Raw genomic sequence first — 22,062 nt, 5'->3', positions numbered from 1 at the left:
GGCATGGGCAAGGACTTAATGTCTAAAACACCAAAAGCAATGGCAACAAAAGCCAAAATTGACAAATGGGATCTAATTAAACTAAAGAGCTTCTGCATAGCAAAAGAAACTACTATCAGAGTGAACAGGCAACCTACAGAATGGGAGAAAAATTTTGCAATCTACTCAGGGACAAAGGGCAATATCCAGAACCTACAAAGAACTCAAACAAATTTACAAGAAAAAAACAAACAACCCCGTCAAAAAGTGGCCAAAGGATATGAACAGACACTTCCCAAAAGACATTCATACAGCCAACAGACACATGAAAAATTGCTCATCATCACTTGTCATCAGAGAAATGCAAATCAAAACCACAATGAGATACCATCTCACACCAGTTAGAATGCAATCATTAAAAAATCAGGAAAAAACAGATGCTGGAGAGGATGTGGAGAAATAGGAACACTTTTACACTGTTGCTGGGACTGTAAACTAGTTCAACCATTGTGGAAAACAGTGTGGCGATTCCTCAAGGATCTAGAACTAGAAATACCATTTGACCCAGCCATCCCATTACTGGGTATATACCCAAAGGATTATAAATCATGCTGCTATAAAGACACATGCACACGTATGTTTATTGCAGCACTATTCACAATAGCAAAGACTTGGAATCAACCCAAATGTCCATCTGTGACAGACTGGATTAAGAAAATGTGGCACATATACACCATGGAATATTATGCAGCCATCAAAAAGGATGAGTTTGCGTCCTTTGTAGGGACATGGATGCAGCTGGAAACCATCATTCTTAGCAAACTATCACAAGAACAGAAAACCAAACACCACATGTTCTCACTCATAGGTGGGAATTGAACAATGAGATCGCTTGGACACAGGAAGGGGGACATCACACACTGGGGCCTATTGTGGGGAAGGGGGAGGGGAGAGGGATAGCATTAGGAGATATACCTAATGTAAATGGTGAGTTAATGGGTGCAGCACACCAACATGGCACATGTATACATATGTAACAAACCTGCACGTTGTGCATATGTACCCTAGAACTTAAAGTATTAAAAAAAAAAAAAAAGAATGGCTACTCCATGGAGAGCAGTACCCCCAATGTCTAAAAATCTTAACAACAAAGATAATATAAGTAGAAAACATACGGTAACTTTTTGGCATAAAACCCTTACTGTAATGAGCATTAAAAAATAAATAAACTGCTTTGGCTCTTCATTCTAGACACATCATATTTTAAAACGTAGATTTTTATTATTTGATTTTCATTTTGTTTCAAAATAAAATCTTCTTTGTGTCACACTAAAGTAAATAGAGATCAGATAATTAACCTGACCCCAGGATACATAATTTTAATTTTAATTTCAATTTGAGTTCTTAATAGAAATGATGAAAAGCTGTTACCTAAGTTTTGATAGTTTTTATTGTACCTACCACATTGAGAATTTTTTTTATATATATGAATCTATTAATGGCATTGTCAAAATACTCAGTCTTTTTTTTTTTTTTTTTTTTAGATATGATCTTGCTCTGTTGCCCAGGCTGGAGTGCAGTAGCACTCCACTCCAGTAATCCTCCTGTCATAGCCTCCTGAGTAGCTGGCACTACAGGTGCATACCACCATACCTGGCCAATTATTATATTATTATTTATTTTGTAGAGAGGGTTCTTCCTATGTTGTCCAGTTTCAAGCAATCCTCCTATCTCAGCCAGCCAAAGCACAGGAATGATCCACCATGCCCAGCTAGTCTTTTAAGTTTTATTGTATTGAAAATAATGAGGATTATCATTTTGATGTCATATTAGAATTTTTTCTAAAAATTCAGCAAGAAATTATCTTTAGTTCTTTATAATATATGGGTGGCTATATCTATTTATAAGCATCTATGCCAATTATTACTTTACTTCTAGTTGTAATTTAATTTTTTTTTTTTAGTTTTCAAGGACACAGCTAGTCTTAATAACTTGATTTGTTTCTATTTCCATTTATTGAGTTTAGCATTTATAATAACTCCAAAAAGATTATTTCACTTGAAGTTCTGGGATACTTGTGCAGAATTTACAATTTTGTTACATAAGTATATGTGTGCCATGGTGGTTTGCTGCACCTATCAACCTGTCTCTAGGTTTTAAGCCCCACATGCATTAACTATTTATACTGATGCCCTCCCTCCCCTCCCCACGCCTGACAGGTCCTGGTGTGTATTTTTCCCCTCCCTTCATCCGTGTGTTCTCTTTGTTCAGCTCCCATTTATGAGTGAGAACAAGTGGTGTTTGGTTTTCTGTTTCTGTGTAAGTTTGCCAAGGATGATGGCTTCCAGCTTCATCAAAGTTTCTGCAAAGGACATGATCTCACTCCTTTTTATGGCTGCATAGTATTCCATGGTGTATATATACCATATTCTCTTTATCCAGTCTATCATTGATGAGAATTTGGGTTGGTTCTATGTCTTTGCTATTGTAAATAGTGCTGCAGTAAACCTACATATGTGTGTATCTTTCTAGTGAATAATTTATATTCCTTTGGGTATATAAATTGCTAGGTCAAATAGTATTTCTGGTTCTGGGTCTTTGAGGAATGACCACACTGTCTTCCATAATGGTTGAACTAATTTACATTCCCACCAACAGTGTAAAAGTGTTCCTATTTCTCCACAGCCTCACTAGCATCTGTTGTTTCTTGACTTTTTAAAAATCGCCACTCTGACTGAAATGAGATAGTATCTCCTGGTTTTGATTTGCATTTCCCTAATGATCAGTGATGTTAAGCTTTTTAAAAAAATGTTTGTTGGCTGCGTTAATGTCTTCTTTTGAGAAGAGTCTCTTCACATCCTTGGCCCACTTTTTGATGGGGTGGTTTGTTTTTTTCTTGCACATTTGTTTAAGTTCCTTGTAGATTCTGGATATTAGACCTTTGTCAGGTGGATAGGTTGTGAAAATTTTCTCCCATTCTGTACGTTGCCTGCTCACCCTGATGATAGTTTCTTCTGTTATACAGAAGCTCTTTAGTTTAATTAGATCCCATTTGGCAATTTTTGCTTTTGTTGCAATTGCTTTTGGCATTTTTGACATGAAATCTTTACCTATGCCTATGTCCTGAATGGTATCGCCTAGGTTTTCTTCTAGGGTTTTTATGGTTTTAGATTTTACAATTAAGTCTTTAATCCATCTTGAGTTAATTCTTGTGTAAGGTGTAAGGAAAGGGTCCAGTTTCAGTTTTCTGCATAAGGCTAGTCAGTTTTCCCAGCATCACTTATTAAATAGGGAATATTTTCCCCATTGCTTGTTTTTGTCCGGCTTGTCAACTATCAGATGGTTGTAGAGTGTGGTATTATTTCTGAGGTCTCCAACCTGTTCCATTGTTTTATATGTCTGTTTTGGAACAGTACCATGCTGTTGTGGTTACTGTAGCCTTGTGGTATGGTTTGAAGACAGGTAGCATGATGCCTCCAGCTATGTTCTTTTTGCTTAGGATTGTTTTGGCTATATGGACTCTTTTTTATTTCCATATGAAATTTAAATTAGTTTTTTTCTAATTCTGTGAAGAAAGTCAATGATAGTTTGATGGGAATAGCACTGAATCTACAAATTACTTTGGCAGTATGGCCATTTTCATGTTATTGATTCTTCCTATCCATGACGATGGAATTTTTTCCATTTGTTTATGTCCTGTCTTATTTCCTTGAGCAAGGGTTTGTAGTTCTCCTTGAAGAGCTCCTTCAAGTCCCTTGTTAGCTGGATTCCTAGGTATTTTACTCTCTTTGTAGCAATTGTAAATGGGAGTTCATTCATGATTTGGCTCTTTGTTTGTCTATTTTTGGTGTATAGAAATGCTTGTGATCTTTGCACACTGATTTTGTATCCTGAGACTTTGCTGAAGTTGTTTATCAGCTTAAGGAATTTGGGGGCTGAAACGATAGTATTTTCTAAGTATAGAATCATGGCACCTGCAAACAGAGGCAGTTTGACTTCCTCTCTTCCTGTTTGAATACCCTTTATTTCTTTCTCTTGCCTGACTGCCCTGGCCAGAACTTCCGATACTATGTTGAATAGTAATGATGAAAGAGGGGATCCTTGTCTTGTGCCAGTTTTCAAAGGGAATGCTTCCAGCTTTTGCCCATTCAGTATGATACTGTCTGTGGGTTTGTCATAAATAGCTCTTATTATTTTGAGATATGTTCCATCAATACCTAGATTATTGAGAGTTTTTAACAAGAGGGGGTGTTGAATTTCATTGAAGCCCTTTTCTACATCTATTGAGATAATCTTGTAATTTTTGTCATTGGTTCTGTTTATGTGATAGATTATGTTTATTGATTTGTGTATGTTGAACCACCCTTGCATCCCAGGGATGAAGCCAACTTTGTCGTGGTGGATAAAATTTTTGATGGCTGCTGGATTCGGTTTGTCAGTATTTTATTGAGGATTTTCTCATCGATGTTCATCAGGGATATTGGCCTGAAGTTTTCTTTTCTTGTCATGTTTCTGCCAGGTTTTTGGTATCAGGAGGATGCTGGCCTCATAAAATGAGTTAGGGAGGAATTCCTCCTTTCAATTCTTTGGAATAGTTTTGAAAGGAATGGTACCAGCTCCTCTTTCTTTGTACCTCTGGTAGAATTCAGCTGTGAATCTGTCTAGTCCAGTGCCTTTTTTGGTTGGTAGGCTATTAACTATTGCCTCAATTTCAGAACTCGTTATTGGTCTATTCAGGGATTTGACTTTTTCCCGGTTTAGTCTTGGGAGGGTTTATGTGTGCAGGAATTTATCCATTTCTTCTAGATTTTCTAGTTTATTTGCGTAGAGGTATTTATACTATTCTCTGATGATAGTTTGTATTTCTGTGGGGTCGGTGGTGTTATCCACTTAATCGTTTTTTTATTGTGTCTATTTGATTCCTTTCTCTTTTTTTCTTTATTAGTCTAGCTAGCAGTCTATCAAATTAAAAAAAAAAAAAAAAAAAAAAAACAGCTCCTGGATTCATTGACTATTTGAAGGGTTTTTTGTGTTTCTCTCCCCTTCAGTTCTGCTCTGATCTTAGTTGTTTCCTGTCTTTTCCTAGATTTTTTTTATTTGTTTGCTCTTGCTTCTCTAGTTCTTTTAATTGTGATGCTAGAGTGTCAATTTGAGATCTTTCTAGCTTTCTAATGTGGGCATTTAGTGCTATAAATTTCCCTCTTAACACTGCTTTAGCTGTGTTCCAGAGATTCTTGTATGTTGTTTCTTTGTTCTCATTAGTTTCAAAGAATTTCTTAATGTCTGCTTTAATTTCATTATTTACCAAGGAGTCGTTCAGGAGCAGGTTGTTCAATTTCCATGTAGTTGTGTGGTTTTGAGTGAGTTTTTTAATCTTAATTCTAGTTTGATTGCATTGTGGTCTGAGAAACTGTTATGATTTCAGTTCTTTTGCATTTGCTGAGGAGTGTTTACTAATAACTTTTTAAAATATCAGTGATATGGCTTTGAAATTTCAAAGTATGTTTAAACAATTTTAAAGAATTCATTAACAGTCTCCTCCCACATTCTGCATATACATTTATCATTATCATGTATATTCTTATACTTTTATTATTAGATTGAAAAATATACAGTTGCCATTCTTATAGATTAAAAATGATCAAACTAGCTATTTCAAATAGTTCAATATGTAAGTATCTCAAAATAATATAATATATGCTATTATCTTTATGATGTTAGTATTTATGTAAGTGCTCATATATGTATACACACGTATATAAAAATATATAGTATATCTTAACTTGCCTTTTTCATAAAAATTTCTTTTGAGAATTACTCATTTTGATATTTTGTTCATTCGCTTTAGTTTCTCTATTAGTATTCCACTTTATTAAAAAAAAGTGTGGATTATGTATTTGTTTCCAAGTGGAGAGTTAGCTTTTCTCTTTATATAACTTATAGAAGTTTGCAATTAATATTTCATCTGTCTCCTTGTGTGCATTAGTGAGAATTTCCATAGAAAAAGCACAATGAAAGGTATTGTAGGCTTCTTACATATTCTTATCTTCCACTTTGATATACTGCCAAACTGTTATCTAAAGTGGTTGAACCAATTTGCTTTCCCATGGCAACAGGTAAAAGACCCATTTGCCTGTGTTAGCAACATGTTTTGTTTTCCAACACTTTTGCCAAAATTATGAGTATAAAATACTCCCTTATTTTTGTTTTAATTTTAATTTCTTTAGTAATTGTTAAAATATTGAAACATGGCCGGGCGCGGTGGCTCAAGCCTGTAATCCCAGCACTTTGGGAGGCCGAGACGGGCGGATCACGAGGTCAGGAGATCGAGACCATCCTGGCTAACACCGTGAAAGCCCGTCTCTACTAAAAACTACAAAAAAAAAAAAAACTAGCCGGGCGAGGTGGTGGCGCCTGTAGTCCCAGCTACCCGGGAGGCTGAGGCAGGAGAATGGCGTGAACCTGGGAGGCGGAGCTTGCAGTGAGCTGAGATCTGGCCACAGCACTCCAACCTGGGTGACAGAGCAAGACTCCGTCTCAAAAAATAAAAAATAAATAAATAAATAAAAATAAATAAAAAAATAAAATAAAATAAATAAAATAAAATATTGAAACGTGCTTATTTGGCATTTGAGTTTTCACCTCTGTGAATTGCTTGTTCTGCTATATCTTTTGTTAAATTTTCTATTGCATTATCTTTTCCTTGTCAGTAAAAGTTATGCTTATAATCTGCATTTTACATGTTTTAATTATATTGATTGTGAAAATATTTCCTTCAGTGGTTTGACTTTTAAAATTTTTTGTACTTTTGGTCTGTCACACAAGAGTTTTAAATTTTAACATTGGCAAATATATCAGTTACTTTTTATGGTTCATATAGTTTTATATCTTAAGAAATTCTTTTTTATGTTGAAATAATAGATATAGCCTTCTGTTTTTCCTGAAATTAATTTTTGTATAATGTGTTAGGTAGAGATTTAATTTTAACTTATCTTTATTGGCACATTCGTGTCCCACTGATTTTTATTGAACACACATTATTTCCTCACTGATTTTTAAAGCCGCCTCTATTGTATCTCAAGCTCCAATTTGATGGTAGTGTGTTTAACATCTTGTGTCAGAGGTCAATTTGATTAACTTCTTGCCAAAAGCTATAGCATTTGATTAACTTTTGATATCTTGCGGTGGATTGCTTCTTAGTAGCCTTCTTCAGCTGTTCTCAAGTCTTACTCCTGCAAATGAATTTTAGGATCAGTTTATATAAAAATCTTTATTGGGATGTTTTATTGGAATTGAATTAAGTTTATACAACAGCTTAGGGAGAATTTATATTGTTATGCTGATTTATTTTCATCCATGATCATAATATATCATTCTATTTATTTAGATATTCTTTTATGTCTTTTAATAAATTTCTATAAACAAACTACTCATAACTTATAATAAAAGGGATAAATATAAAATTTATTTCTAGGTATCTCAAGGTTTGGTGCTATTGTAAATAGTATCTTTTATCAAATTGCATTTTATATTTATTGCTGATATAAAGAAATATTATAAATTGTTATATATCATTCTTATTTCCAACACCATTTTGGAACACATTAATTCAAATATTTGACTATAGATTTATTTGAATTTTTGAGGTAGAAAACCATGTAATTTGCAAATAATATATTTATGTCATTCTAATTCTTATGGATTTTACTTCTTTTCTTTGTCTGATTGTGAGGTCTAGACATTCCGTTAACAATGTTGAAAAAAGCCGAGAGAGCAAGCATCCTCAACTTGTCATTACTTTGATGGAAATGGCTTTACATTTTTTTCCTTTACATAAGATGTTTGCCGTATCATGTTAAAACGTTTCCCACCTATTCCTAATTGTTTAGGGTTTTCTATTTGTGTATGCTGTATTTTTCAAGACGTGGCAGATTTAATTTGTTGAGATATACTTTTCATGCCTATGGTACCAAGTGAGATTGGTCCTGTGGTTTTCCTTTCTCTTACTGTCCTTGAGAATATGTTTTGACTCTCCCATTTATGACCTGCTTTATCTTGGGAAATTTCTTAATATCTATGTGTTTCAGTTGCCTCATCTTTAAAATTAGGGTCAAAAGAATATCTTTCCATAGTGTTTTTATGAGGATTAAATAAAATAATATACATAAAGAACTTGAAACAGGGCCTGCTACTCAGTATGCAATAGTTCTGAGCTGTCATTGTCATCATTAATATCAAGATATTTGAAAACACTTTTCCCCTAAAATACATAAGGGTGAAGAGTACTTAGATGTATATCCTAAGATCTGTCTCTGGCTGCTATTTCTGGGCATTTCTTTGTTCTAATATTTCTGGTAGCTCTTACTTGTGACTGTGAATTGTAGACATTTGATGCCCACAGACTATTCAGTTCTTTCAACTTCTACCTTGTTCCTAAGGAAATCTGAATCAGTTCATCAAGGTCTTTCCTAAAGAAATTTGTCAAGGTTATCCAATCCAATGCCACAACAATTGTATTTCTTCTTGTATGATATTGTTTTTGTTGTTTGTCAAAGAAATTTTTGCACAAGTCAAGGTCATAAAGTTTCCCATAATTTTTTCTAGCTGTATTATAGTTTTAGGTTAGTTCTATCATCCATATTGGGTTAAACTTTTACATAAGGTATATGATATGGATTGAAGTACTTAAAAAAATAAGGTATCTAATATTTCAGGACCATTCTTGGAAAGAAGAGTATTCTTTTTCCATTTAATTTTCTTTGCTACTTTGTTAAAATACAGCAGACCATATATGATTTTATTATCAGCTTTTTCATTGCTACTATAGTAGGTGTGCAATTGATTTTTATATATTGATATTGTACCTTGCAACTTTGCTGAACTCATTTATAATTCCGAATAGATTTTAGTAGATTTCTTAGAGTTTTCTACGTACAAGAGATAGTTTTACTTCTACTTTTTCAATATGGAAATATTTATTTCTTTCGCTTGCCTATTTGCCCTGTCTGGTAACTACAGAAAGATGTTGACTAGAAGTGGCAAAAGTGGACATTGTTATCTTGTTCATGATCTGAGGGAAAAAGCATTTTTTCACCATTAAATATGATGTTAGCTGTTGGTTTTTCACAGATACCCTTTATTAGACAAGGAAGCAGCCTTCTTTTTTAGTTGGTTGCTTTTTAAAAATTTTATTATGAAGTGTTGAAGTTTGACAATGTATCTATTGAGATGATCAGGTGGTTTTTGCCCTTTATTTTTCCAAGTTTGTGTATTACTTAATTTTTGTACATTGAACCAGCCTTGCATCCTTGTGATAATTCCACTTCCACATGATGTATAATCCTTTTTGTTAGTACTGTATTTGGTTCACTAGAATTTTGTTGAAGACTTTTACATCTGTATTCATAAGGCATATTGGCCTATAGTTTTCTTTTGATGTCTTTGATATTTTTGGTATTAGGGTAATACTGGTTTCATATAATAATTTGGAGAGTGTTTCTTCCTCTTATATTTTTTGGAAGGGCTTATGAAGTAATGGTGCTACTTCTTTAAATGTTTGGTAGAATTTGCCAATGAAGGCATCTGGTCCTAGGCTTTTCTTTGTGGAACATTTTTAAAAATTACTAATTTGATCTCTTTACGTCGTATAGATCTATTCAGGTTGCTAATTTCTTCTTAAGACAGTTTATATAGTTTATGTGTTTCTTGGAATTTGTCTATTTTATCTAGGCTGTCTAATTTTTGTCATACAGTTGTTCATAGGATCTCTTATGATCCTTTTTTTTGTGTCTGCAAAGTCAGTTCTAATTTCCCTTTTTTTATTGAAGATTTTAATCATTTGAGTCTTCTCTTTTCTTGGCTACTTTAGTTGAATGTTTGTCAAATTTGTTGATAATTTCTAACTATCAACTTTTGTTGATTTTCTTCTTGTTTTTCTATTCTCTATTTTATTTGCCTCCTCCAATTTTATAATTTCCTTTCTTCTGCTAGCTTTAGGATGAGTTTGCTTTTCTTTTTCTAGTTTCTTAAGGTAGAAGGTTAGGTTATTGATTTAATAAATTTATCTTTAAATATAAATGTTTACAGCTCTAAATATCGCTTTAAACACTACTTAAATCCCATAAAATGTGATACATTGCATGTTCACTTCCAATAATCTCAAAGGATTTTTAAATCTTTTTGTAATTTCTTCTCTTATCATTAATTATTAGGAATGGGTTAATTTTCACACATTTTTTAATTTTACAAATTTCCTTCTGTTAGTGATTCTCATTTTTTCTATTGTGATCCAAGAATATGCTTTGCATAATCTCAGTTATTTTAAATTTGTTGAGACTTGTTTCATGGTTTAATAAATAATCTATCCTGGAGAATGTACCGCATGAACTTGAGAAGAATTTTTATTCTGTTTTTGTTGGGTGGAGTGTTCTGTGGATGTCTGTTAAATCCAATTGGTTTATAAAGTCATTCAGTTCTTCCATTTCTGTTTATATTCTGTGTAGTTGCTCTCTCCATGACTGAAAGTAGGATATTGAAGTCTCCACTATTGTTGTTAATTGTGAATTTTTCTCTTTAAATCTTTAAATTTGTCATTTTTACTGTTGTTAGACACATACGCGATTATAATTGTTCTACTTTCCTGATAGATTGATATCTTAAAACATCCTTGTTTCTACTAACAATTTTGTCTAAAGTCTATTTTGTCTGATGTTAGCATAGGAGCTCAAGCTCTTTTTTGGTTATTGTTTGCGTGGTGTATCTTTCCTTTCATTCTGTAACATTCAATTTATTTGTTTCCTCAAATGTAGAGTTTGTCTCTTACAGAACTCCTATAGGGGGTCATGTTTGTTTGTTTTTCCATTTTGTAAATATCTACTTTTTGATTGAAGTGCTTAAGCCATGTACATTTAGCACAGTGACTGATAAGGTAGTTACAATGTCACTTTGGTGTTGGTTTTTTAAAATATGATTTATGTCTTCTAAGTTTCTCTATTCTTCTATCACTGTCTTCTTTGAGTTAAAAAGTTACTTTCTAGTGTATAATTTAATACCCTTGTCATTTATTCTACTATGTTTGTTGCCCAGGATGTTATCATTAGCATCTTAATTCATAAAAATCTAATTCAAATTAATACCAACATAATTTTAAAAGTATACACAATTTTACATCTATATAATTTTTTTTCCCTCTGCTTTCTTTTGTGCTGTTATTGCCTATGGAGATTTTTATATTGGATGCCCACCAATACAGATATATAATTATTGCTTTATAAATTAGAGTTATCTTTTAAAACAAATGTGAGAGAGAAAAAGAATTACAGTAAAAATTCATTTATATTCTTTTTAAATATTTACCTATTTTATTACCTTTACAGGTACTCTTTATTTCTTCATTCAGATTCCATTACTCTCTAATATCCTATCATATCAGCCAGAAGGACTTCTTTTGGTATTTCTTGTAGAGCAAGTCTGATAGTGATAAAACCTCACACTATTTCTTTATCTGGGAATGTCAATTTATCCTGCATTTTTGAAGGAGAGTTTTGCTGGAAAAAAATAGTTTTTGGTGCACGGTTTTTTCAGGACTTTAAATGTCATTTCACTCCCTTCTGGATCCCATGGTTTCTTCACAAGAAATCTGTGGTTAATATTATTGAACATCCCATGTAGGAGATGGTCTTTTCTCACTTGCTGCTTTCAAGATTTTCTCTTTGTCTTTGTCTTTCAACAGTTTGATTTTTAATGTGCTTAAGGTGTGGATCTCTTTGAATTTATCCCACTTGCAGATCATTGAGCTTCTTGGATGTGTAGATTATAGTTTTCTTCAAATTTGGGAAGTTTTTAGTAATTATTTCTCTAAATATTCTTTCTGTCCTTTTACCTCTTTTCTGAAACTCCCATTATGCCTATGTTGGCACTCTTGATGGTGTCCCACAGCTTTCTGGGGCTCTGTTAATTTCTCAACGTTCTTTCTCTTTCTATTGCTCACACTGAATAATCTCAATTGACCTGTATTCAAGTTTCCTAATTCTTCCTTCTGATCATTTAGATCTGCTAGTGAGCTCCTCTAGTGAATTTTTCATTTAAAAGTTTTCTATTTCTTTTTTCTCTTTTAAGGATTTGCAAAGCCCCTATGGACATGATGTTTTGTGTCTTCTCCTTTTAATTATTTTGGATTGTTTGTTGTTTCTTCTGACTGTTGATGCTGCCTGGGTCAACTGCAATGTTAAGCAGTTGCCACTGATTATTTTTAACAAATAATTGTTTTAAACAAATAGAGTAAATGCTGTTTCCAGTGGATGAACTCTGAGTCAATTCAAGCCTTACTAGTGGGGCTTTCCATGGTACTTCCAGGCAGATCGAATAATGACAATCATCTGAGGATAGAGCTTTGAAACAACTCTACTCCCATTCTGATCCTCTAGTGGTAACTAGGTTGCTGGTTTTTACCCTGATTGCAAACTGTTCATTTTCAAGGCTCCCAGTGAGTGGCAGAGAGGAGTATGGGAATAGAAAAGCTAAGATGCTATAGAACATGTTGTTCTTGTCAATATTCAGCCATTTAAAAAATAAAAACTCTCCACGTTGTCGCAAGTCTTTGGTTTATTTCCAGAATTCTCAATAAGTTGATATGATATTCTTTGCCAGTGTTCCCATTGCTTTTATGGCAGACAGAATCTGCCACTGTTTTCACTCTGCCATTTCTGATGTCCTTTTATTCACTTCCTCAATGTCTTTTTTAAATAGTTTTTTAAATAGTTTTTACCTACATACATTGCCGTAACTTATTAGATTTATAACTAATGTTTCACATTTTCAGTGCAAATAAAAATAGTATTTAAAAGTTTTAATTTCCATTGGTTACTCACTAGTATATAGAAATTAAATTATTATGTATTTAACTTCTATCAAACAAAATTAACCAATTCACTTGTTATTTCTAACAGCTTTTATGTACATTCATGGAAAATTTCTGAGTAGACAATTATGCTATCTGCAAATAGAGAATTTATTTCTTTCCTTCTGATTGTTGTGACATTTGTTTACTTAGCCTTATTGTCTGTTTTTACCCTGATTAAATGTTGGATTACTTAGTCAGTTTTTCCATTTTACTAATTTTGTTGTGCCACCCAGTTGTAATGCATAACAACTTCTCTCCAGTCATCACCTGTCTATTTTCTGACTAGACAACTATGAGGTCTTTCTTGTATGAGTCATGTCTATTTCCTTGATCAATTTATATAATTTAGACATATCTTTGCTATATGAATATTCTTCAAAGAAGAATTTTTATGGAATGTTTATTCCAATGAATATCTGTTGTTAAAAAATTGGCAAGTAGCAAAGGAATAAGTAAAATTTATTTCTATGACTGTCCTTGAAATATTTGATAACATTCTCACTTCAAATCATAATTCTCTTATTTGGGATGGATGATTCACATTAACTCCAGGTCTTTAGAAAACTTGCTGTAACTCTTATTTAAGAAGAATTCCTTCAAATATGAATTCTTTAGCAATGGATATGATTGCAAACTCCAAAATTTAAAACTAAAATGGTTTTTAAAGGTTATAAAACCCAGCCCCTTTATTTTATAGATAATAAAATAGATTTCATTATTCCTCTGCAGCAGAGCTTCCCTTTAGCTATTATTAAAATATAGGGAGTGAATTCTGATTTATCAGCATTGAAAGGTACACCTCCACTTCTAATACCCTGGTCTGACTGCCAACATTTTTCACACATATGACTGTAATATCCACCTAACTGGCCTCTTGGCTTCTGCTCTTGTCTTCCTATACTCTAGCCTCAGAACTTTTGAATAATCCTGAGATCACATCACTCCTCTTCTTGAAACCCTCCAATGGCTTCCTATTTTACTCAGACTAGAAATCAAATTTCTTACAATAGGCTATAAGACTTTGTATGTATAACAATTTGTACCTCCATCCTCCCTCTTCCCCAGCCAACTACTTGTCTGATCTAACCTTCTAATAACCTCCCCTCTTTTATTCTGCTCCAGGATGCTAGCTCCTTGCACCTCCTCTAACATGCCAAGCATGCTGATTTAGAGGTCTATGTGCTTATTAATGCCTGCCTGGAACATTTTACCCCTAGATATACGTATGACTCATTCCCATTCCCCTGTCAATGCCACATTCTCAGTGAGGCCTCTCTTGAACATAATATCCCCACTAAAATCCAGCCATGCACTCCAACCTGCTCTAATCCTTCTGTTTTTCATAAAATATATAGCATTCCAATATACTATATGAATTACTCATTCATTATGTTTATCTACGTGAATGCAAGTTCCATAAAAGCAACGGTATTTTGTTGTTGTTGTTAACTGATTGTACCTTTGGCACTCGTGAAAGTGCTGGCACATAATAGGCTTCCAATAAATATTTGTGAATGAATCAATACATAAAAGAATGAAGCTACCCTGGCATTTAAAGCCATGGTTCAGGCTTTAGCAATATCACAGTGTTCATCAGTTTTGCTCTCTTTCAGTCATAGTAAGTCTTTCAAAATTATGAATGGCTAGCTCCTGTTTGTTATGATCTGGGTTCTTCGAGATAAAACATTTCCCTAAAGGTTCTATATAAAACATTTTAGACAATATTTTATCCTGAGAAAGCAAATTGGATAACAGAAAATATAGGTAATTTTTTTTCTCCTTGATAGCTCATTATGTTGACAAAAATAGAAATGAAGACTGTCAGTTTTCTAGGACTGCCATGCAAAAGTACCGCCAACTGGGTGACTTCTCCCAGAAAGAGAATGCCTAGGACTATAGCGGGACACAGAAAGTTCCCTACAGGGAGTATTTCAAAGCTGAGACATTAAGGGCTGTATGAGGCAGAAAAATTGGAAGCAGAGGTAAAATTGCGACCTTAGGACTAAGAGAGCTTGAAGGTTGTGGGGCATTAAAAATTCATGCTGTAGATTAGGAGTGTGGCGTATAAAGGATACTAGGAGAGGAAGAACTGAGCATGGTTAGGGATAGGTGAAGGTAAAGAACAAACAGAACACGGGCCCAGCTTCCTTTATTCTTGGCAGACAATACTATCTCTTACCTCACAAAGAAAATTTATGCTATAAGGAGTGGCTTTCCTATTTGTCTTTCCTACTCCCCAAACAAAAGCATAGGCACATAATGGCTTTGCTGTATTTGCATTTATTCTTCTCATCTTTCCTCTAAGAATGACATGTCCATTCTTCTACCATTCCCTACTTTGTTTAACTTCAGATCCTGGATCTAGGTCAATTGATCATAAATCATGTTGCCTGAATGGCCAATAACTGAAAGAATATTTTACCATGTTTTCTTATTTCTTGTAACTAATTATAATTTTTAGAACAATCTGTTTTGGAAATCTTGTAAAGATTTCTGCAAAGTTTTAGTAGATTTTGTTTTGTCTTTGTAACACCACTTGGAAGAACAATTCTTTGCGCTTGTGCCAGTTGCCTGTTTTAGGACCGATAAAGTAGAGAAACTCTCCCTATGGGAAAGTCACAGCAGGAAGCTGCCTAGAGCACATCTTCTTATGGGCCTCAGCTCATGGGCTGTCTGGAAGACTGAGACTAACGGGTAGAAAGGGAGAGCCTATAAGTGTATTTTTCTTAGAATATATTAATAGAGAATATGCTAATGAAAAAATATTTTTATATATGTAATATTTTGGTTATTTTCTCAAATATATTATTTAATATAAATATAACATGTACTAACTGGTGTGAGATGAGAACCAAAATATTACATATATAAAAATATTTTTTCATTAGCATATTCTCTATTAATATATTCTAAGAAAAATACACTTATAGGCTCTCCCTTTCTACCCGTTAGTCTCAGTCTTCCACACACCCCATGAGCTGAGGCCCATCTCACACCAGTTAGAACGGCAATCATTAAAAAATCAGGAAACAATAGATGTTGGAGAGGATGTGGAGAAATAGGAATACTTTTACACTGTTGGTGGGATTGTAAACTAGTTCAACCATTATGGAAAACAGTATGGCAATTCCTCAAGGATCTAGAACTAGATGTACCATATGACCCAGCCATCCCACTACTGGGTATATACCCAAAGGATTATAATTATTCTACTACAAAGACACATGCACATGTATGTTTATTGCGGCACTATTCACAATAGCAAAGACTTGGAATCAACCCAAATGTCCATCTGTGACAGAGTGGATTAAGAAAATGTGGCACATATACACCATGGAATACTATGCAGCCATCAAAAAGGATGAGTTTGCGTCCTTTGTAGGGACATGGATGCAGCTGGAAACCATCATTCTTAGCAAACTATTACAAGAACAGAAAACCAAACACCGCATGTTCTCACTCATAGGTGGGAACTGAACAATGAGATCACTTGGACTTGGGAAGGGGAACATCACACACTGGGGCCTATCGGGGGAGGGGGGAGGGGGGAGGGATTGAATTGGGGAGTTATACATGATATAAATGATGAATTGATGGGTGCTGACGAGTTGATGGGTGCAGCACACCAACATGGCACAAGTATACATATGTAACAAACCTGCACATTATGCACATGTACCCTAGAACTTGAAGTATAATAAAAATAAATAAATAAATATAACATGTAAATATATGAATATACACAAATATATGCATACACACACTCACACACAGACACATACTCTTTTTAGGCTCCTGAGTCTCACACTTTGCTTGTGAGTTTCTTTCTGATTCTAAGATCACTATCTCAGACTATTTTGTGTGCTAATTCTCCTCTCCATGTTTTATTCATCAGCCATATCCTCACTCTGTCCCAGTTTCCTCCAAGCAACCACCAAGGAGCAGCAGAAAACATAAATCAAACATTCTTTAAAACTTCATCAAGACAGAGCAAAAACTGAATAGTTAAAATAAAAAACACATTGGGAAAATGGTCATTTGATGAATTAAAATTGCTCCAATTTTTAAAAAAACTATTGAAATAAACAATTATTGAAATAAATTTTGTTATTAAAAATATAACAAAAAACCGGCCGGGCGCGGTGGCTCAAGCCTGTAATCCCAGCACTTTGGGAGGCCGAGACGGGCGGATCACGAGGTCAGGAGATCGAGACCATCCTGGCTAATACGGTGAAACCCCGTCTCTACTAAAAATACAAAAACTAGCCGGGCGAGTGGCGGGCGCCTGTAGTCCCAGCTACTTGGGAGGCTGAGGCAGGAGAATGGCGGAAACCCAGGAGGCGGAGCTTGCAGTGAGCTGAGATCTGGCCACTGCACTCCAGTCCGGGCGACAGAGCGAGACTCCGCCTCAAAAAAAAAAAAAAAAAAAAAAAAAAAAAAAATATATAACAAAAAACTGAGAGTTGGTAGTTTTTCTATTTCATTCTGTCCCTACTCTCTTGGGCTTATTTGTCTTAGTAAGTTCTGAATAAATATTTGCCAAACAAATAAAATAATACCATGTGGATTAAGGTTGATAGCTACATTTGCCTTGAAACGTCACCTAATTCTAAGTAGATTGGTCTTTGAACTTGGTTTTCTTAGAAGAATTTTCCTGAGGCAATAAAATTCTGAGAGTGAACTGTGATACTATTGATATATGTGAATGACACAGAATCCACAAGTAGGAAGTCTTCGATGAGTCCTCATTTGGAGATTTTCTAGAACAGACATTAATTGAACTTTAGAGAGGACCCAAACAGATAGCCTGGAGCTTGGACCTAGAACAGGTGGGATGTGAGAGTTAGAAATCTTCCTTTTGGCACTGCAAGTACTCTGGAAATCGCAATTAGAAGCAGATGACAATCAAATTCAGGGCTGATGAGATAATATATTTATGGATTTGTAAACTAGAGAGAAATCTGACTTGGGAAGGGACTTCTGGTGAAAGCCATGAGTTCGATCAATAGATAAGTTGACCAAAGTATTCACTTGGACTTAAGTCCTACAATGTCCATGGAGATAACTATGATTATTTTTGTTATTCATGTGGAATTAGCAAACTAGAGATAGATCTGTAAATGTTTCTAAGGGCAGTGACATAAATATCTTTCTAACCTTAACATCTTCAAAGGAATATCACTCAAATACTTGTCAGGTATTGCTTGGTAAACAGAGACTTCTCATATTATCTACATGTATGTATTTGCAGGTTTAGAGCAGTTTGTCGGAAGAATGCAAGATTTTCGATTGTACCAAGTGGCACTTACAAACAGGTAAGCAGATGTTGCATTGTAAACTTCAAGAACCGTAAGGATAAATGCTGAATTCACTTAAATAAGAATACCATGTAGATTACACTATTTTTTATCTTTATAGCATTTGGCAAACTTCACCTAATTAATGTTTATAGTGTTTGCTTTGGCTTAGTCTATGGTTGTTATTCACTAGTGCTACTCTTGGGGAACTCCTTGTAATATGAAATTGATCACATTTTTTCCTAAGGATTTTCTGTAAGAAAACTTGATATTTGAACATTTTATAAAATTTGTGATACATTGTTTAAATTTTCTACATGAAGTAGTTTCTATTAATAATAATTGAGAAACTTCTATATCTGCCTTTTTAAAATTGGTTTGTTGACTTTATACCTACTAGAGAATGTAGAACAGTAAACATGATTAATTATTTTGATATATGGGAAATTCTCAAGAGACTGGTCTATTAGACTTGGAGACAAGAAGAATGAGCATTTGAAGTATTGTGATATATTTTTCTATTTTCAGTGAACAAATAATTATATAGACTCAGGCTAGCTTTAATGTTATTTCCTTATCTTGAGAGTAGGGAGTAGATGGGAAATCTTTCTTAGGGCCTCTTAAAGACACACAGAATTTTAAAAAATTTAAGTGAAATTCTTCTTAGGATGCCTTTGAACTTTCTTCTTCAGCTTATGATATCATGGTATAATAGTATATCGTTGTATGGATGAGTTGACCTTATTTATTTCTATTAAAAATCAAAAAGAAGAATGTTCATTCGTATTTCTTCAAGGCAGATGTAAATTAGTGTGGTGGGTTTCCAAATGAGAAGACTAGCCCTTGTAAATTTAGAAGCATTGCTTTTGCTGTGGCTCTTAGTCCATGGCAGATCATAAACAATATAAACATTCTTTCTTACCAGTCTATATAATCAAGGTATGCCTCAATAAAGGGTGACATAGCCCTGGAACACAGTGTTAGGTGTATTTACTGCCAACAGCTTTACTATATTTTAGATCACCTTTGTCTAAAATGCTGAAGGCCAAGGTTGTCGTAATTCTTTGGGAATAAAGTTTTTCCTTGGGAGTGAAAGATTTTATACTGGATTCTATACTGGTGGCTTTTGGTCCCACTCAAAACTTGATATCAGTTGAAAAGTATTGATGAGATTTAAAGAAGGTATGACTTCATGTGATTTAATGAATGGAAAAGCCGCCTGACTCCTTCATTGCTCCACTGGGGTCTGAGAGGAAGAGCCTGGTTTCTCTGGTAAGACCTTGGTTACTAATTTTGGCCTACCTGAAATGTCTGGGAAGGTGCTGTGTGGAAGAATGCCTATAAATAGAATGACTAATTCTGGTCTAGAGCAAGTATATTGCCCTTAATGGAAAAATTAAATATATTTACCTGGAATTGGCATTCTTCTTTGACTGTTGGCAGCCGCCATATGATCTGAAGCCATTGAAGCATTACAGGATGTCAGGATCTGTACTGATGAGTCACAGGAAACCACTGACAAATGGCCTTGGCCTCAGTCCTTCACTTAAAACAGAAACAGATAAAATAATACTTGCTTTCGTACTTCTTTCCCATGGATGAACTGAAAACATTATCTATAACTCTCATTATTTTCCATATATTATTGTTCACTCTCAGTAGTTAGTTTAGCAACCTAAGTAAATATGACCTTTCTATTTTATCACAAATAGACACAGTAAAATATTGTGGTATTTATTTAAGTATCTTAATAATCAGACAAGGGCATATGCATGCTTCTTGATATAAATAAAAAGTTAATATTAAAATGTGCTGGTTTTGATATACATTTATGATAATGAATTTGTTTATTTGACCAAAGATAAGCTGTATTTTATGTTTCATGCACAGAATTATTAAAGCTAAATGGATACTCATGAAAGCACTAAATGAGTGACATTCATTTGTAACACCTCTTAGAAGTTCTATTACTGTTAAGCTCTTTGTCCTTACAGTCTCCCTCTTGACTCCCACAGAGAGATTCTGGAAGTTTTTTCTGGAGATCTTCTCAGATTGCATGCCCAATCACATTGCCGTTGTCCTGGCAGCCACCCGCGGGTCCACCCTTTGGCACAGCGGTACTGCATTCCTAATGATGCAGGAGACACAGCTGATAATAGAGTGTCACGGTTGAATCCTGAAGCCCATCCTCTCTCTTTTGTCAATGATAATGATGTTGGTACTTCATGGGTTTCAAATGTGTTTACAAACGTTACACAACTTAATCAAGGAGTGACTATTTCAGTTGACTTGGAAAATGGACAGTATCAGGTAATTAGAAATAATAAGGTGTACATTAATTTTCTGTGGTTGTTGCAACAAATGCCCACAAACTTCATGTCTTAAAACAACAGAAATGTATTCCCTAACAGTTCTGGACATCAGAAATATGAAATCAACATGTTGGCAGGGCTACACTCCCTTCAAACTTCCAGAAAAGGATCTCTCCTTGCCATTTGCAGCTCCCGGTGGCCCTTGGTGTTACTTGACTTGTGGCACCACAACTTCAATCTCTGCCTCCATTTTCACATGGTGTCCTTCCTTGTTTCTCTGTGAGCAACAATTATCCCTTTTCTTTATCTTATATAAGGCCCACCCTATTAAACCCAGGATGATCTAATATTGACGTCCTTAATTATACTGCAAAGACCCTATTTACAAATAAAGTCACATTTACTGGTTTGGACAGTAGTACTTGAACATATCTATTTGGGAACACAATTCAACCCACTAAAAGATGAAAATTGAACTAGGCAATTGAACATTACCTCAATAAAGTAGTGTATTATAATGTATACAATAAAAATACCTAAAAGACAACATATAGGGCCTTATGTTTGAGATTTGCATCAAAATGATATTTATGAAATATTGAAACTAAGTTATTTTTATTAAGTAGCAAAAAGTAATACAAACTAAGGTGTTTTTTCTAAATTACTTAAGAAGACTTTATATGACATTTATTTCATAGATGTAATGTTCTTTGTTTATGTCTTTATTTGCATGTTGATTTATAAAATCCTTGAGCAAATGAACAGATATACAATTATACAATGTGCTGCTTTTACCAGGGGGCTATGAAGTTTCTGAATGTCTAATACATATTTGATAATTATAATAATGACAAAGTGAGCCAATATATTTGAATCTAACATTTCCATGGTTTGATACATACTGATGAGTTACACTTAAAACTTTAATTACATTAATTAACTTGCCATTTTCAGGTGTTTTATATTATCATTCAGTTCTTTAGTCCACAACCAACGGAAATAAGGATTCAAAGGAAGAAGGAAAACAGCTTAGATTGGGAGGACTGGCAATATTTTGCTAGAAATTGTGGTGTTTTTGGAATGAAAAACAATGGAGATTTGGAGAAACCTGATTCTGTCAACTGTCTTCAGCTTTCCAAGTATGAATATTTTTAAACAATTAATTTAATAGATTGATTGGTTAGTCATAATGTACAAGTAAGCTAGCTCGCTAGACTAGTAGAGACTTCCCTTCATCACCAGCTTCCTTGAGGCAGATTCTCCTAAGTCTTATCCCTAAATTGGGTTTGAAACTATCTTTAAAGTTCTTGTAAAATACATTAGAGTGACTCTTATTTCAATCTCACTGGTGTTTCACAATCTGATTTTCAGATTGTTTAGCAAGTTATCTATATTAATGGAATTTTCATTATGTTTTCAAGGAACTGTCTTAGTGTGGCTTTCAATTATAATCCTGTATTGTTTGCATGTGAAATGTATGGAATATACTTTTACTAGATTGAAGAATTTAAGCTTTTATTGATACTGTGTAGTAATTTCTCAACATTTTGATTCCTGTTTTGCCAAAAATGTG

At 34.1% G+C, this 22,062-nt stretch overlaps 1 protein-coding gene across 1 annotated transcript in view; it reads left to right on the top strand.

Moving 5' to 3' along the window:
* The window catches only part of USH2A (usherin), an 809,712-nt gene that overhangs the window by 83,770 nt on the left and 703,880 nt on the right, over positions 1-22,062 (top strand). Inside the window, exons 4-6 of the mRNA XM_033195653.1 lie at positions 18,132-18,195; positions 20,193-20,487; positions 21,444-21,628. Of these exons, the coding sequence (XP_033051544.1) occupies positions 18,132-18,195; positions 20,193-20,487; positions 21,444-21,628 (544 nt within the window). The remainder of the gene's footprint in view (positions 1-18,131; positions 18,196-20,192; positions 20,488-21,443; positions 21,629-22,062) is intronic.

The sequence above is a fragment of the Trachypithecus francoisi genome, unplaced genomic scaffold, assembly GCF_009764315.1.
Source record: "Trachypithecus francoisi isolate TF-2019V2 unplaced genomic scaffold, Tfra_2.0 Lachesis_group5, whole genome shotgun sequence".
NCBI lineage: Eukaryota > Metazoa > Chordata > Mammalia > Primates > Cercopithecidae > Trachypithecus > Trachypithecus francoisi.
This window is presented reverse-complemented; position numbering and strand designations above follow the sequence as displayed.